Source organism: Colias eurytheme, chromosome 18 (genome assembly GCF_061535395.1).
Source record: "Colias eurytheme isolate Ceu_HAF_F1 chromosome 18, ilColEury1 Martin Lab GWU primary, whole genome shotgun sequence".
Lineage (NCBI taxonomy): Eukaryota > Metazoa > Arthropoda > Insecta > Lepidoptera > Pieridae > Colias > Colias eurytheme.
This window is the reverse complement of record NC_142997.1, coordinates 6,198,616-6,216,233: the sequence shown is the minus strand read 5'-3', so window position 1 is coordinate 6,216,233 and position 17,618 is coordinate 6,198,616. Positions and strand designations below refer to the sequence as shown.

General features: G+C 32.2%; 3 protein-coding genes and 1 long non-coding RNA gene across 4 annotated transcripts; 3 read left to right on the top strand and 1 right to left on the bottom strand.

The window, feature by feature from the left end:
- The first annotated feature begins 252 nt into the window (after positions 1-252).
- Positions 253-1,851, top strand: LOC149900686 (uncharacterized). Its single transcript, XR_016457756.1, has 4 exons — positions 253-544; positions 900-1,077; positions 1,354-1,458; positions 1,621-1,851. It is a non-coding gene; the product is annotated as an uncharacterized LOC149900686 (long non-coding RNA).
- Positions 1,852-2,851: 1,000 nt separating this feature from the next.
- On the top strand, positions 2,852-4,970 carry LOC149900685 (uncharacterized). Its single transcript, XM_090112717.1, has 4 exons — positions 2,852-3,041; positions 3,369-3,533; positions 3,618-4,277; positions 4,967-4,970. Exons 1-4 carry the CDS (start codon positions 2,938-2,940, stop codon positions 4,968-4,970), a joined length of 933 nt encoding a protein of 310 aa, XP_089968843.1. The 5' UTR covers positions 2,852-2,937.
- Positions 4,971-6,754: 1,784 nt separating this feature from the next.
- Positions 6,755-10,858, top strand: LOC149900684 (uncharacterized). The gene is made up of 3 exons (XM_090112716.1): positions 6,755-6,850; positions 8,796-8,943; positions 9,023-10,858. The coding sequence occupies exons 1-3, from the start codon at positions 6,789-6,791 to the stop codon at positions 10,856-10,858; spliced, it is 2,046 nt and encodes a 681-aa protein (XP_089968842.1). The 5' UTR covers positions 6,755-6,788.
- A 750-nt stretch (positions 10,859-11,608) lies between these two features.
- Positions 11,609-13,793, bottom strand: mRpL9 (mitochondrial ribosomal protein L9). Its single transcript, XM_090112502.1, has 5 exons — positions 13,588-13,793; positions 13,343-13,502; positions 12,562-12,731; positions 12,063-12,263; positions 11,609-11,849 (listed from the first exon to the last, which is right to left on the bottom strand). The coding sequence occupies exons 1-5, from the start codon at positions 13,663-13,665 to the stop codon at positions 11,691-11,693; spliced, it is 768 nt and encodes a 255-aa protein (XP_089968628.1). The 5' UTR covers positions 13,666-13,793; the 3' UTR covers positions 11,609-11,690.
- Between the last annotated feature and the right edge of the window lie 3,825 nt (positions 13,794-17,618).

Here is a 17,618-nt window from a genome sequence, read left to right as displayed (position 1 = left end):
TGTAATTATTATTTACGTACCTAATTCGATTTATGATAATATTTTGAATTTATAATTGAAATGGTATCACAATCGATAATCTTTTGAACATCACTTCTGGTATCACCCGTCGAGCTGTCAAAAAGCAATGGGGATGGCAAGATAAAACTAATCTCAGATGGCGCTGCGTACGGTTGTTCTTAACTCAGAACAAAGAATCCTATGGAACTGCTGTAATTGTTCAATTTGACGCGGAAATAATAATGATATACCCATCTCTTTCTCACAACAGTGGTTTTACCTTAGAAAAAGCATCTACACTCTTTTTATTAGCGCCCTCTTCATTGGCATCGATATCCTTTGCTGCCACGGACGCCATCTTAGTATACGGTTTTGTTTACATGTGAGAAGATGTCATTGTGAAATTTTTATGATTTTCCAGTGTTTTTCGACCATAATCGAGTGTAATAAGTATAATTGAAAATAATAATAGGTACCATGAAGTGTTCTATAGTAGGTTGTGGCTTATGCCAAAGCAAAAACAGGCCAATCTAACCTTTCAACGGTAAGTGGCTAACATTTTGTTAAATTGTTGCTCATATTAAAGTGTATTTATTATCAAGTGTATAGAAATCTTTTAATCATTTTACATTTAATCATCTTAGTTATTATGAGCTGTAGAAACCCGCAATATTCTCCTTATTTCATTTGCATCGAAAACATAAACATGAGTGCTAGTGTCGAACATCATCGCATAAACACCTTATCGATAAATTATTAATTTGTTTATTAATCCATCAGTCCTCGGAATCACAGACACAATAGAAAATCTATTGTGTCGCGCCCCGATCGGGCCTTACGGTGGTCAATGGGTTAATTACGTGCGAAGTTAAATATTGTTGTATATTTTCTCGTTTTAGTTTACCAAGTAACGAATCCCGGCGAAAGGCATGGTTGGAAAAGATTGGCATAGAAAATATCCGGCCAGGAACTAAAAACATTAATGTGTGCTCATTGCACTTTGAAGAGAGCGCATTTAATAAGACTTTAAACATTGTTTGATTGAGAGATGATGCTATCCCAACAGTATTTGCAAAGGTAAATAATTCATCAATCTTTTTATTAAACAACAACTTTGATTGTGTATGCACAAAAAGACCTCAAAACTACTGGTCCAATTTTTTTAATTCTTTCGTTGTTGGAAAGCTACACTTTCCATAAGTATATAATACACTATGTTTGTTCAATAAATTATTTTAATAAAAAAAATACTAAAAGTTTTACAATTTACCAAACATTGAGTCCATGTTTCTGTAGCAATCTATTTATTATTACTTGGGACCATATCTAATGTAACATTTTTATCTCTTTCAGGCAGACCATCCATCTCAATTTGCTTTAATTGACATATCAAATACTACTGATCAACCATCATGCTCAGGTTATCCACATCCACAGGATGCCAAGGATCTTGAATTGGTAAGAGCAGTTCTTGAATAAAACCTATATGAAATAATTCTTGTTTAAAAAAAAGGGAACTTCAATACGTAACTTTTTCATAGTCTTAGTCATACATGCTGAGATTCATGTGTATAATTATGAGAACTGTTATCAATAATTAAAATTTATTTAATGTTTTAGGCTTCAGCACTCGAATAATTAAAAAAATAGGAGAAAAAGTGGAGAAACAGAAAAAGAAAATTAAATGTTTAAATGAAGTGGTCCGTCAACAAATTTCCACACTGTATATGGCCAAGCTCATTTGCAGCATCTGTGACTACTGTCGCATGTACCTAAACATATATAGTAACCACTATAACTTAAATAAATTATTTTATGAAAAAATTGTGTTTGTTATTTAACTATACTTGCCCTTGACATCTGCTTGAGTCACTCACATGTATTTTAGCCAGCGGCTCTGCTCTTTTTTATTTTCGGACATGCGAACGAAGTCGCGGGTAAAGAATGCTCTTATGATCGAATGGGTTGCTTGGAAGAAAATGCTTGGAGAAATAAAGCCGCCTTTTGACTAAATATGTCCTATTAAGTAAAATTTGTATTTTCTGTTTGTGTGCAATAAAGCTTATAAATAAATAAATAAAGTACCCTATGGATGGCTCCATGGTCAAATAAAACCCGATGTTAAATTTCATCAAAATTGGCTTGTCCGTTTTAGCGTGAAAACGGAATATACATACATACACACTTTCGCATTTATAATATTATAAAACCTATCTTATGTGTTAATTCAAGTTACCCTCAATATGTGTGCTAAATTTCATTGTGATCGGTTCAGTAGTATTAACGTGAAAGAGTAACAAACTTACACATCCATCTTCACAAACTTTCGCATTTATAATATTAGTAGGAAGTATGATAGGATAGGATTAGTGAGGATACATAGGTATATAAAAAAACCCTGTCAATCGCGAAAAAAATCGGCTGTTTCATATAAAACTGCAGAACGAAAATATCAAAATGTATTGATTACACACTACAGCTATCCCTAGTAGGTAGGTACAATTGCAAAATGGTTAATCCGAATCACGAATTACCGAGTAACGATTGCCCGATAGAAGTAGTTATCTTTTTTTATTTTGTTGAAAGAAGTACCTCTTACTAGGTAAGCACCTACTGCATACTTATCATTCAAAAAGACAAAATTCTTATTACCTGAATTACCCATTCTTAACTCTATCATCAATCGATACAATATTATCGACTAGACGAACAAGTGAACGTCCCTAGCCCGCCATGTTTGTACCCCGATTTGTTTACTTAGGTATGCAGGAAAAGTACATGCATATGGCAGTTCCATATGATCGTCAGTAACTAATACTTAATCTGTGATGATCGTTGTTCAGAGGTTCTTAATGGCGTCAGTTTGACAATCTTGAAGCGTGTAAACAAAGCAAAAAAAACACATTCTGGGGAGACTACTGTCGATTATTCGACAACATGGATGCGAAACTGTATGCTACTTGGAGCGTGCTTGAACTCAAAGCTGAGTTAAAGAGAAGAGGGGCCTCTGTAAAAGGAAGAAAAGCTGATTTAGTGGAAAGGTAGGACTCCTACAGAAAATTCTGTATGTTTGTTTTTGCATATGTCTAGGCCAACTTGGACCTTTGAAATCAATTCTCTTACAATGTTTGAACAATTAATATCATAACTGAGTAACTTATTATTCAATAGTTTGTAAATTTATTATGTTTTTCCTCATTTTTCTATGGTAGCAAAGAATACAGTTGTGTAACTAATCTTAAGTATTTAAGTTAGAATTATTGAGGCTAAAGTAATTCAGGATTATATTTATACATACTAAGGCTATGGCTTATGGCTTTTTTAACTTTCAGGGCTATAGAGTGATGTTTAATAGTTTTTTTTTCCAGGTTGGAGCTGTATGACAAAAACTTTAACTTTAATACACCACAACTCTCTCCAAATGCAATGGAACCCTCTATTGTACTTCCACCACTGGAGATGTACCATGACATAAATAGTAACTCTTTGTTACCACCAATTGAAAGACAATTTATTAGATATTATTTTGAAAGGTAAATCTATAATTAATGGTTTTAATTTATTGTGATGATTGTTGCTATTTTACAAGAATACTAAAGTTTTCTGTAATTTTGCAGATTCAACAAAAAAACCGATGCGTCAGAGAAATTATATGAAGCCAGATTCCTCTTATTGATAAGATCTGCATTTGTCGGTGGATACTTCTATATAAAAGGATTTGTCCAGAAGACAATGAAAAAACTTTCTTATCAAGTTGACATCAAGATAGATGACCAGGGTGGTATTGAGGAATGTCATTGTGAATGTCCTGCCGGAGCAGGTACTGAAGCACACTGCAAACATGTTGGTGTGGTATTATTTGCTATACTGCATATGCGCAAAGATAAAATAATATTAATAACAGAGTCACAAACGCAGCAACTCCAAACGTTCCACAGACCAAAAAGAATATTTACAGGAACTCCAGTTAAGGCTCAAAATCTTGTGAAACGAAGATACAACAAAAATGTTATTTTTGAGGCATATCCTATGAATTCTATAGATAAAATAGCCTATAATAACAGAATTCGAAACCTTGTTCTGAATTTGAACTCTAACATGCCAATGAAACAACTGTATGGACCTGCTAACCCCATTGCGGTTATACAAGATCATGATTATTTAAAAGATACTTCAGATGTGATGCTTTTGAAAAGCCTAAATTTATTAGAAACTACTGCAGATCAAATAAGAGAAATAGAAAACGAAACAAGAAATCAAAATTCTAACTGTCTTTGGTATGAATATCGTAGTTGTAGGATAACAGCCAGTGTTTTTCATACTGTTTGTAATCTAAGAGCACAATCTTTAGAATCATTTGCAAAACAGTTACTCAAACAAAAAAAATTTTCATCCCGAGCCACAGCGCATGGTCTAATAAATGAACCAAATGCACTGAAGAAATATTCAGAAACATATGGGCTGGTTCCTGTGCAGTGTGGCATGTTTATATCAAAAGATAGGCCCTACCTAAGTGCCTCACCAGATGCCTTACTTGGCGAAGATACTGTTTTGGAAATAAAATGCCCATATGTAAGCAGAAACAGGCTTATTAGTCCTGAAACTGTACCATACATTCAGACTCAAAATGGAGAACTGTTATTAAAAAAAACCTGTCCATATTATTTTCAAGTACAAGGACAAATGTATTGCAGTGGCAGAAAATTCTGCAATTTTATTATATATACTTTTAAAGACATGAAAGTAATTTATATTGAAAAAGATGAGGTATTCCTAAAAGACATGTTACTAAAATTAGATTATTTTTTCAATAATTATGTGAAGCCTGAAATCATAAATAAATATTTATATAAAGATTATTATAATAAAATAAAAACAGCTAAAATTTATTTATGAGTTTTATTTTATTTTACAATGCACTCTCGGAAATTACACAACATTAAACATATAAAAAATATTTTCGAAGCTAACGGCACATAGTAAGCATTAAGGTCATTTTTTAATATCTTATATGTCTTGGTTAATCCAATTAAGCGCTCTATATGTACACGTTGTGAGGCTATTTTCCTGTCATGTAAAAGAGCAAGACCTGGCAATTGAGCTTTCCCACGTAAGAAACTAGGTATATTTATACCAACATTTTTGGATGCAAATAGGTCCTGAACATTAAAGCCTCGGTCTGCCATTATACTATCTCCTTCATCGCACAATTTCAACAGCTTGCTTCTCTCAATCATTTGCCGATCACTAATTGAGCCACCAAAGCCCTCAGAACAATAGGATAACAATCCTCCAGGGGTAGAGCCCACTAAAAACTTTATTGTATAATTTTTATTTTTATAATTGCTAAAAGTAATTTGCTGTGATTTTGGGTCACTTGGTTTTGTGATGGGTATCTCTGTGCAGTCTATAATCACCCTTGTTGGCATTTTGTTTTCTTTATACTCTGCTGGCATGTAAAAATGAACAAGGTCTCTTTGAGGCCAAATGTCTATCATTGACCATAAGTCATTGACGAAGTTCACCCACGTGATGAAAATGTTTAAAAATCGTGTAAAATATCTGCTGAAAAAAGAGACAGCATTGTGGCAGTCTGAGTAGCAACTGATGATTGTTTATTTTGATTAAAATTTTCACCACAATCAACAGGTGGATCAAGGGAAGAAATTTCTAACTCTCTTTGATATTCTATTATATATTGTGGATCTTGAGAAGTCGATGGCTGTGGGCCTGTAGATGTTGAAGGCTGTGGGTCACTTGAAGTAGATGGATGTTCACTTGATTGCTGTTGAAAAAGATCCTTTTGAAGGTTCCTTTTTGCATGTCTTTCGTCTCTTGCACAAGCACTGGCTGATATTTTTTTTGGTTCCATGAAAAGAGACTCGGTACTGCATCTTTCTTTAAAAACTTGTGTGCACAAGGCAAACCTAAAAACAACTTATGTAATGTTATTAATTTAGGTTTACAGAGGCTATCTTGAATGAAAGAACTAATGTTTATAACACTCACCTGTAGTCACACTTAATGATTGATAGTCATTTTCATGAAAATGATCTCGACATAACCTCGTCGTTTTTTTAGGCTCAAAGTTTTTAATCCTTACGGCAGCTATCCACTTTCTTCTTATAGTAGGATTTATTGGGAATTTGTGAATGCCAACGTTTTTACACCCAATTACACAACATTTAGTCATTTTGATGATATTTGTGAAGAAATTCTTTATGATGCTATACAATTTGACAGATACTTTGGAACAATCGTATACAGCGCCACTTTGACAGTTGTCTTCCCCATTCTTATAGTGGACAGACTATAATAAATTGCAGCAATAGGTAAAATTGGAATGTCTGTTTAATATTGAAATAACCGATTATATTATTTTTTTACGATTTTTGTCTGTCTGTTTGTTCCGGCTAATCTCAGGAACGGCTGATCGATTTTGTTTTATGGAGTAACTTCAGTAGCAGTCCACTTAAACTAGTTTTCTGTAGTTTTTCAGTATAATATTATAAAACATATACATATTTGTCGACTTATCAATCGCAAACACGAATATTATTAATCACCTAACTACACCTAATTTTCTTATTTATTTACGGAACCCTGAAATAAATAAAAACTTATTACCTCGAGAATTAGGTTTATTGTGGGTTTATTATTGTCTAGTGTCTAGTCAAATCAACAAATATAAAATTTGACAAGAAAAAATATAGCAGTTCTTTTATAGCCATTCACAATCACAATTTATATCGATTTTCCAGAGCTTTTCCTATAAAATTGTCTATCAAATGCTGGAAAGGTTTATCAGAGCAGTGAGAGCAATAAAAAGAACACCATCTCAAATTTCATTGTAAGTCAGATATGTATTTATAATTCGCTACTACCACAGATGCTAATAAGGACATTACCTAAGGACACTACGTAAAAACTTCCATATCCCTCAGTCACGTAGTAACATCACTTCCCGGGTTATTTTTTCCCTTGTAAAAGACGTTCTGCAGAGCTTGACCAGTGTTGTCTGCTGTTCAATTATGATGAACCGAAATTTTTTTTTTAGATTCATTACTATTAACCGTGTCAAAACGTAATTTATTTTTGACTTGGTTAATCTATCTAACTATATCTTCTTCTTCTTCTTTCGTCTTCTTATCTTCTTATATATAAAAATGAATCGCAAAATGTATTGGTAAGCGCATAACTCGAGAACGGCTGAACCGATTTCGATAATTCTTTTTTTATTATATTCCTTGAAGTACGATGATGGTTTTTATGTAGAGAAAACGTAAATATGTACCACGGGCGAAGCCGGGGCGGACCGCTAATCTTATATATAAAAATGAATCGCAAAATGTGTTGGTAAGCGCATAACTCGAGAACGGCTGAACCGATTTCGATCATTCTTTTTTTATTATATTCCTTGAAGTACGAGGATGGTTTTTATGTAGAGAAAACGTAAATATTATGTACCACGGGCGAAGCCGGGGCGGACCGCTAGTATATATATATAAATGAATCGCAAAATGTGTTGGTAAGCGTATAACTCGAGAACGGCTGAACCGATTTCGATAATTCTTTTTTTATTATATTCCTTGAAGTACGAGGATGGTTCTTATGTAGAGAAAACGTAAACATGTACCACGGGCGAAGCCGGGGCGGACCGCTAGTATTATATAAAAATGAAACCCGTTTTCCTTGGTCACGCGCACGGCATCACGCCGTTCACGCGTGAACGGGTGGACCGATTACGATAATCCTTTTTTTATTAAGTATACCTATTCCTTGAAGTACGAGGATGGTTCTTATGTAGAAAAAAAGTAAATAATAATTAATTCATATAGTTTTATTATTATTGTCTAATCTCGTCTAGTTTTATTATTATTAATTTGAATACTTTTAACCAGCATGTGCAAAGCTAAGGTGCAAAGTTATTATAAGCAACATACTTTCGTGACAAGGTTATATTATAAGCAAGGTCGAAGGTCACTGTTATCTACGGTACCAGGAGATGCCTGATACATAGTTAAAGATTGTTCATACTACAGCACCTTCTTATTTTATTTATTTATTAATAAGATATACACATTGACCCGCAGTGTCGCTGACTATTTGTAGATTTCTCGTTTGCGGGTATTTGGGAATTAAAAGCTAAGCTTTTGGATTGCACTTTTGCAATTATAGCCAAGTTAATTTTATTTTATGGAATTAAAGTATCATCAATAATACAGACTACAGTAGGTTAAATTCAAATTTAATGGCGGCTCAGAACATAACTGATCAGATGCGCTGTATCTATCAGTATAAATTAGTTATCAGTATTATCATTTTAATTTCTTTGAAACGAAAAGACTTCAGCCTACTCAGCTGCCCAGTAAATCCGTAAATATGTACTTTTAAAAACGAAAATGGGTAGAGATTAAAATTACGGTAGCATAGTATAGCAATCATTTTCAATTAGTTTATAAAGCGTTAAATAATACACAGAAATAATAAAAGCTTGTTATGAAATATGTACCACATCCGATTGATAATATTAATACTCGTTCTATGTACATGCACAATGAAGGTAACTGTTGTTATTCAGCAACGATACTGCGAGTAGCATAACCTTAGCAAAGGCTACAAGTCGATTGGCAATGATTTCACTTAATACATCATCACATAATTTTCAAAATTATTGTAAAAAGATATTTCACTGTAACAACTAAATGGGAAAATCGAATAAAAAGTGAATACGTTTGACTATAAAGTTTAATTGTTGGTTTAAAGCAATATTTTAAAAACTTTTCTGGTTCTAGAGTCAAATCAGAGCGAATAAACGCATTGAGAAAACAATTCGATGCATTTTTAGAAGAAGATAAGAAGCGGAAAAGTCGCAATGAATATATTTTGGGTTGGCTTGACAGGGTCCGGACCTCTACCACTATCACACCTGTGCGATATAAGGTACTTTAGTACTTACTAGCTTATTTCAACACCATGTAATAAGATTAAAATAATTTATTGTTCATCATTATTTTTTCAGGAAAATCAATGTGATTACACACAAGAATTAATAACAAAGTCGTCAGAATATTTACCTCGATTCAGAACACCAGATCCACATAGAAACATCGTATCGACATATAGAAATGTAGATGAAACGGCAATATTAAAAGAAATAAGTAAGAGTTATATTTTGATACCAAAGAAGCATTCAGTTCCCGACATCAACAATCGTTTTTCCATACCAACTTCTTCGAGTATAACTAATTTATCTAATGATACTGATTGGAAAAGTAAATATGATATTCTTAATGAATTAAAACAAAACGATGAAGAATATATTAATACAAAACACCAGGATCCACCACAAACTTGCAACGTGCCAGAAAAATTGTATTATGATAAATACGACTTTCCAGAAAAAGACAATAGTTCAGATAAACATATTAACATAAACGAAACGCCCTCTGAACAAATAAATATTGTGAACAATGGAGACGAACTACGTAAAACAAACGATAATCTAACAACTGCTCCTCAAGATACAAACGAATATGACAAAATTAAATGTAACGACACATTTGATCACACTAAAAATAATTCCTTGAATGATAAAAAAATATATGTAGCAAATAAAGATACAGATACACTTAAGAAAATTGATAATGATTTTACAAAAAACCCCGAAAAGTTCATACCTGAATTAAACGTAGTCAATAATGAAAACTTGCTGTTGAAACCAGAAAATCAGAGAATTATCAATGCTGATAACGGTGAAACGCATGAATTCGAAAATGGAGATTTAAATAAAATAAATGACGATTTAAATCAAAGTACTCAAGAAATTAAATTTAAGGAGAACGAAAATGATATTCTTAATAACTTTAAAGAATCTGTGAATCATGACTTGGAAACAAAAATTCGATACACCGATAAAAATCAACCTAAAGATCTGAACAATCAAAATATATGTCAAACTGAATCGAATGATAATAAACAGCACGAAATAAATATTTCGACAACACAAAATTCGGATTTCATAAACGTAGATAAATTGGAAAGTACAGAGCGGATAGAAGAAAATGTTACAAACGTATCCGAAACTCAAGAAATTATACAAGATGATAACGAAGGTAATATTAACTTAGAAAATGAAGATAATCCCAAGGGTTTCGAAGAATCCACTTTAATCGGTTCAGGTGAGCAATTCCAAACGGATATTGAAACAACTGATCTGAAAGATACTACGGAGAATGATACATCTCAAATAAAAGAATATGAGGATGAACAGAAAAATATGTTTTATTCGGAAAATCCCAATGAAAACTACGCATATAATGAAGAGTTAGGAGGAAACGCTGCAGAAAATGAGGCTTATGAAAACAATGAACAATACTCTTATTACGAGGCTGTTAAAGATGAGGCTAATTATGGCCCCGAAATAAATGAACACGCAGAATCAACGGAACCTTATGATCCTAATTATGAGCAACAATATGATAATCAATATGTTGGTAATCCTACCCAATACCAAAATGAAAATTATGAACAAGGTTACTATAATGTAGAAGAGCAAAATCAGGAATATCAACAAGAACAATATCAAAATTACGACCAACAAAACTATGAACAGCAATATCACCAATCAGATAACCCTGTTGAACAGCAACAATATGATAATGTATATGATAATCATATCGTGGAACAAGATGTATTGACCACCCAAATATCAAATGATGAATCTCAGGGGGAAAAACAAGTAGAGATTGAAAATAGTTATCATGATAATGATGAAATAGGAAATGAAATCGTAGAAAGCGTACCTCAAGTAGAAATTTCTCAAATAGAACAAACAACTGATTTAGAAAGATCATAAACTTTTAAATGCTTGAACCATTGCTTGAACTTTAAAATCTACCTAGACATAAAATTATATTTTGCTTTAGCTATAATAACACACTTAAAGATAAACCAAAACCAAACAATAAAAAGAAAAAAATTCGCTTTATTAGGCACGTATTTCTCTTAAATTTTATATAGATAATGTAATGAAAAAACCTGCCTGCTAGATCCGAAATAAATTATTTATGCAGAACATGTAAACATATTACGATTGTCGCAATATAATGTTTGTTACTAATATTCTATCTGCATAATTTATTTTATTTACCATTAAATTCGATTTCGTATTATGTATTAATATTCAAATAAATTTCATTGAGAATTGACATTTATTTTATTTTATTGATAACTACAGTTTATTTTACTCATGCTAATAACCCTTATCAAAATAAATTATTTCATTACTGGGTAGAAAATATTTGGTCTTTGAATGATTAAAATTTAAAATTGGACGTTTGGTTTTGAATTTATGGCGAAATTAAAATATGTATTACGATTTCTGCTGTACGGCCGCGACGCGGCACAAGCGCGTAGGCGTCATGAGTCATCAAGGCTGGGGTGCGCGTGCAATGCAAGAGGGGAGTTTAGATCTATGAGAAGGGTAACCGCGCGGCTCAGTTATAATATTTTAGAGAGATATTAATAGGCTCCGAAACAACTGGACCAATTTAAAAAATATTCTACCATTAGACACTGCAAAATTGAAAGGATTGGAAACAAATAATAATTTAATATTTTTTATTTAAATCATAATATACCTAAAATATATCTACTTCCACATTCAAGTGTTTGTCCACATTCAAGTTTTATTCTGGTAAAGGCATTTTTTCTAATATTGCTGCCTGCTCTGGTATTAAAGCTTCTAAAGGCTTTTTCCAATGAAATTCTTCCCATGGCAATCTTTCCAAACCTGTCGCCCAGTGGTGTATGCGACATCTAACATTAACTTCTTCCTTGTTATTAATCTGTAAAATATTATTAATTTTTAACATTTGGGCAGAATATCTTACAGAAATATTAGATAAAATATATATCAAACATAACAGTAAATAATGGATGTGAATAATGAATATTTATCAATTATATTTTGAATCCCACTGGGTAAATAATTATTTATCATATATAATTAAATGTCAGTTAAAAAAAAAACTGGGAATTTAAGCATGAATGAAACTTACTTTAACAGTTACAAAAAATTCTTTTTCCTGTAAAGATAAGTCAGGTCCATTAATTTCTATGGGTGGCATTGTTATAGCATGTTCAGGTACAACAAACCCAGCTTTCCTAAAAGATGTTTTAATATGCCATGGTTCGAGTTTCCATGGTGTGGTTTTGCTCATGGTTATTTGTAATACTAAACGAGAGAGAACTCCTATGGTCTGAAAAAAAAATCTTAATTTGATTCTGTTCTAAAAAAAGGTTAAGAGAATAATATTACATGCATAATCTAAACAAATTCTAAGATTTATTATTTAATATTTAGTTTTCTAATAAAGATAAATAAAGTATAAGAAATGAGACATATAATTGTTTTAAGTATATTTTTTTTAATAATTGGAAAAAGTTTCTAGTGCTCACCTAGATCACAGGCACAGGAAATATTAGTGCGGAAGAGATTACTAAATAACAATGTTTTTAATGGTGTAAATGTATATGTATAGTTCTAGAATATCTTACCCTCTGGACATAAGGCGAAGTAAATTGTAATGTCTCTTTTGATTTATTTTCATCAGTTTTGAACTTCTGTAAGTTTTCAGGTGTAGCATATACTGCCAGTCCTGGTAGCAGAAATTCATTGTAGGCAACATTTGGTCGCAGTGTTAAAACATCGCCAACATTGCCAACACCTGAAAATGTTATACTTAGTTTATAATTTAGGTTTATTACATCATATTAAAATGAAACCCATTTTCCTTGGTCACGGCATCACGCGTGAGCCGTGAACGGGTGGACCAATTTCCATAATTATTTTTTTATTATATTCCTTGAAGTACAAAGATGGTTCTTATGTAGAGTAAATATATACCACGGGCGAAGCCTGGGCGGACCGCTAGTTATACATAAAAAAAAATTAGGTTTGGTCTGTCTTTATATAAATTCATTAAGTTAACTTAAGTATAACTTTCCAGTTGAATTTCCAGGTTTTTCTTTCTATTTTCGTCTCTTAATTCTTAAAGGATTTCAACTTTTTTGTTTATCCTAACAAGCTTTGCAATAAAAGTATAGGCTGTAACTTTAACAGATTTAAGTCGGCCAAATTCCTGGGTGTGGTTCCTTAGTGAATTAATGGACATATTTCAATTCAGTTTCTTTATATTCAAAAGCATTAGAATGTTTTATCAGACTTCAGAGTACAATTTTCTATCTAGAGGAATAGGATTTAGGACACTTTCTACACAATATCACTTAGAATTAAAATGTTAGGCAGCCTGACAAACAATAAACATGATATAGATACCATCAACGAATTTGTTCAAAATTATTTTCATATCTGGCTTCTTTGAAATATTTGTGTCTTCAACTAATTCGTAAATGAAATGCCGATTCTTCATTTTTGGTACTTTACCGCCTTTCTTGTGTAGTGGAAGAGGCCATTTTCTCTTTAGTATAAAGGTATTCTATGGAACAAAATAAACACATAAAAATAGCCAAAAATAAGTAAAGACTGAGAGAAATAAGAATAATTTAAAATGTAATACACACTCTAGTTTGTTGATTTAACACAGCCTGTGTTTGATCTAAAACACAAGTTTTATTAAGTATGGTACGCAGACCCCACATGGTAAGTAATAGGATCGACTAATCTGATAATAATTATTTACAATTAAATATTATATCTTCTCATACAGATTTATTATTTTTTTGTTTTTAAGATGAGTTTATAGGTTATGCTTAAAAGTCTCGGGCTATATAAATGTGTCATTTGTCATTTTCATACGTCAATGTCATATATATTATCCACAGAGTTAATAACTTTAGTAGTGTATTTGTTGAAAGATGTCTCGTGGACAATAATTGTGGAACTAAGTCTTGCATAACCTTTTACATTAAACTGATTACGAACACGACGAAGTATTTCGACCTGTGATTTCGACTTTACAGGCACATTATTTTCATTCATATCGGTAGTGAATCTGTCAGAAGATCAGCAACTGAAAATAAAATCACATAAACCATTGCTGCGGAAATTTTTGATTCTATTTTATAAATTACAATAAGATTTATTTTTCAGTGATTTTTCACTTATCTAACTTCGAAAATTCTTAGTAATATAAACATCAAAAAGGAACTATATGTAGGTACTATAAGAAATTACACGCGAGGCCGGGTTATATATTAGTTTGAATATAATTAGAATGTACTGCGATTCTACACAGCTACCTAATTGATGTATGTAGTTGATAACAAAACGCAGCAAGTCAACGACTATTAGCTATTAGTAAACTGTGGGTAGTTGGGTCAAACTCAAAACTCAAACTCAAGCATTTATTTATTCAATTAGACTAGAAGCACTTTTGAAACGTCATTAAGTACATATTTTTAACATTTACCACCGATTCGGAAAGCAGTATCTACGGAGAAGAATCGGCAAGAAACTCCATAGTTGCTCTTTTTAATCATGTCAGATTTACAATTTTACAAATTACTTATGTAATATCATATTAAATTATCATAATATGCCAAAGAACTGTCCTGTGGTTTTTACGCGACAACCCATGGAGGGTTTTTATCTGCCATATATTCCTTAATACTGTAATAGGCTCTCTGGACAAGTACATTTTTTATATAAGTTTTAAATTTAGAATTACTAAACTCTTTAATATTATGAGGAACAACGTCCGAGCCTCTAGGCACGATTCGTACGAATTTTGTTGGAATTTTGGTACGAATGTGCCACGAGTCAAAGGAAAGCGGCAATTTATAGTATTCGATTGGTATTCGATTAACAAAAATATTAAATCAAAAGTTACGTCTAATCTAGTTACGTCTACTAGTTTTCCACCCGCGGCTTCGCCCACGCCGGCAAAGAAAAACCCGCATAGTTCCCGTTCCCGTAGTATTTCCGAGATAAAACCTATCCTGTGTCCCGGGGTAAAAAGTAGCCTATGGCTGTTTTCCAATTACAGAGCATAATGCGACTCAGTGCCGCACAATGCCCAATTATGCTGATGCTTAATTGGAACATGAAACGCACCAGCAGGTTGCGCTAAGTTCAGTGTTGAAAAAAAAAATATTCATAGAGTTAGCAATAACCTCATTAATGTGTAAATAAAGTGGTATACATAATAATTTTGAAAAATATTTACGGTTATTTTAAGTAATCCGGATTTTGATTATTTCATTAACATTTTTTTCAATGTTTGTACCTTCATCCATACTTATATTTATTTTTTTAACACAATTTGAATTAACTTTGATTATTTCGAAAAAACTACAATGAAACGAAAGCTTTAAAATTTTTTCCAACAATTAATAATTACTAACGATAAATCGATTGCACGCATCAATTCACGCGCATTACTTTTTCTAGTGCTCGATTGTGCGAAGCGTTGCTGTAGTTGGAACATTCAACCTTAAGCATTATGCCGCACAATGCGCTCTAGTGCTGTAATTGGAAAACGGGGTATGTCCTTTCTCGGGTATCAAAATATATCTCTATACCAAATTTCATGCAAATTGGTTCAGTAGTTAAGGCGTGATTGAGTAACAGACAGAGTTACTTTCGCATTTATAATATTAAGTATGGATATTGAGACTAAATTTAGTGAAGTATTGTAAGCGCATTGCCTCCAATTTTAACAAGAACAATAAAATATGCTCTATAATTATTGATAATAGTCACAGAGCAAGTAAGTATATATGTAGTTATCTGTGGTGAGTCACCACAGATCACCACTGGTGACACCGAACGCGGAAAGTCTCTGACTAATATATAGTCATTTATTTATCTGTGGCGGAAAGAATTGACAACATTTCATTTTTTATAAGGCCATGAAAGAAAAAAACCGTTTCTTTATTTTGCTCTTGTAATTACAGAAAAAAAATTATTTCATTTTTTAATCGCATATTTTAAGAGAAATTAAATAAAAACGATAAATGTGATGATGACGTCATACATACGGAGGAATAAAAATGCGCCTTAGCCTAATTTAAAAAAGTTAAAAAAAAACTATCACTGACATTTACAGGGTATGGCATGTGTCAAATTTCACATTAATGTCATTTTTGTGAATTATTCATGTAAACAAACTTTTAAATCGTGTTATTATGTTTTGGTTTTCTTATCTAATCTCATTAGCGTGATGTTTGTTTGATTGGAGTTGGACCAATTCATTTATATTATACAAATAGTGCCTATAGTGTTCATAATTTTCTTGAAATAAAAGACTTTGTTTACTTACTAAAAGTTGTAATTATTTAACACTTTCCAACGTTTTTGGGATAGTATATTTGTTTCCCAGAAATTTTCAGCACCCCTTAACAAATCCTGGATAAAGTCATCATCATCAGTACTTGTGAATAAGTTTCTTTTGTTTAAAATTTGGATCAGCAGATAACAAATAACAATATTTACAAAGCTTGACGAATCAAAGTGACAAATGTGCCAAAATGTCAACTGTCAAGATTTTTTTTTAATCTAAACTAGGTATGAGGCAAAGGAAAAAATGTATTCCTCCGTATGTATGACGTCATTTGGCGCTTACGACATTTTAGAATGAGATGATTTTAAAACTCAAAAATGTGAATGAAAACTTCCATATTTAGAAAAAGCAAAAAATACGTGTATCATAATTTTTGATCTAGTTATCATTAAAATAAAAAAATAAGTAGCTTAAAATTTTGAAATGTTGTCAATTAAGAATGTGTCCAACACAGTGTCAGTGTGACCAGATTCAGTATTTTAATACTTTTTCAGTATATTTCATCGACTTTTCCGAACATCGGTATATTTTTAGGTATATTGCTGGAAGTCAGTATTTTTGGGTATATTTTGGTTGACGTTATGGCAACACCGTCGTGAGTGATCGTCTTAAAGTTGCGACAATGTTTGCGGAATTCCCCGGAACGCGAACATTGGGGACTTTTTCGGATTTATACATGTTATCTATGAGCAAACATGAGTAAGTTACAGATATGACAAGAAAGACGGCCGTCGCCGGCGTTGTAGTATTGTAATACTACCTTTACAATTATCAATCAATACATAGTATAAATCAGAGTTGCAGAATGTATGTTCGCCTAAAACTTTACAACTGCTGGACTGATTTTAATGAGGTTTGCACCATTAGATAGAGCGTAATTTCCAGATTGCATACATTGAAATCCGTTGTATTTCATGAATATCAGTTTACCCGGATGACTTCGGGACGGAATGCTAGTTTATCTATAATTTTCAAAACAAAGTCTAGTTTTTAAGTTTTCAGTTGAATGAATAGGTAGTAGTAAAACATATAAGATATTTTATTACTAGTATAAAATCGTCTAATACGGTTCAAGTGATATGATTGTCTCTTCTGCACTCGACTTAATCTTTGAGGACTTTCTTTCGATAATTCGGGAATTTCCCCAAAATAGAAGATGGTTTTTGTCATCATATAAAATATAGAACGCGATTTTCGTTGTTTTTATTTACTTAGTTGCATTCATCTGGACAGCGTGTCTAGTTTTCAGCAAAGTTATTTAGCGAAGTGGGAACAAATTCCGGAATTTTCTTTGTGGCTTTCACGTTATAA

Excerpts from the sequence above, each read along its gene's own strand:
- LOC149900685 (XM_090112717.1), top strand. The coding sequence starts at position 2,938 with ATGGATGCGAAACTGTATGCTACTTGGAGCGTGCTTGAACTCAAAGCT. Across the intron at positions 3,042-3,368 it reads AAAGCTGATTTAGTGGAAAG|GTTGGAGCTGTATGACAAAA; the intron begins GTAGGACTCCTA and ends TTTTTTTTCCAG. Across the intron at positions 3,534-3,617 it reads ATTAGATATTATTTTGAAAG|ATTCAACAAAAAAACCGATG; the intron begins GTAAATCTATAA and ends GTAATTTTGCAG.
- LOC149900684 (XM_090112716.1), top strand. The coding sequence starts at position 6,789 with ATGCTGGAAAGGTTTATCAGAGCAGTGAGAGCAATAAAAAGAACACCA. Across the intron at positions 6,851-8,795 it reads ACACCATCTCAAATTTCATT|AGTCAAATCAGAGCGAATAA; the intron begins GTAAGTCAGATA and ends TTCTGGTTCTAG. Across the intron at positions 8,944-9,022 it reads TCACACCTGTGCGATATAAG|GAAAATCAATGTGATTACAC; the intron begins GTACTTTAGTAC and ends TTATTTTTTCAG.
- mRpL9 (XM_090112502.1), bottom strand. The coding sequence starts at position 13,665 with ATGTGGGGTCTGCGTACCATACTTAATAAAACTTGTGTTTTAGATCAA. Across the intron at positions 13,503-13,587 it reads TGTTAAATCAACAAACTAGA|AATACCTTTATACTAAAGAG; the intron begins GTGTGTATTACA and ends TTTGTTCCATAG. Across the intron at positions 12,732-13,342 it reads TTTGAACAAATTCGTTGATG|GTGTTGGCAATGTTGGCGAT; the intron begins GTATCTATATCA and ends TAACATTTTCAG.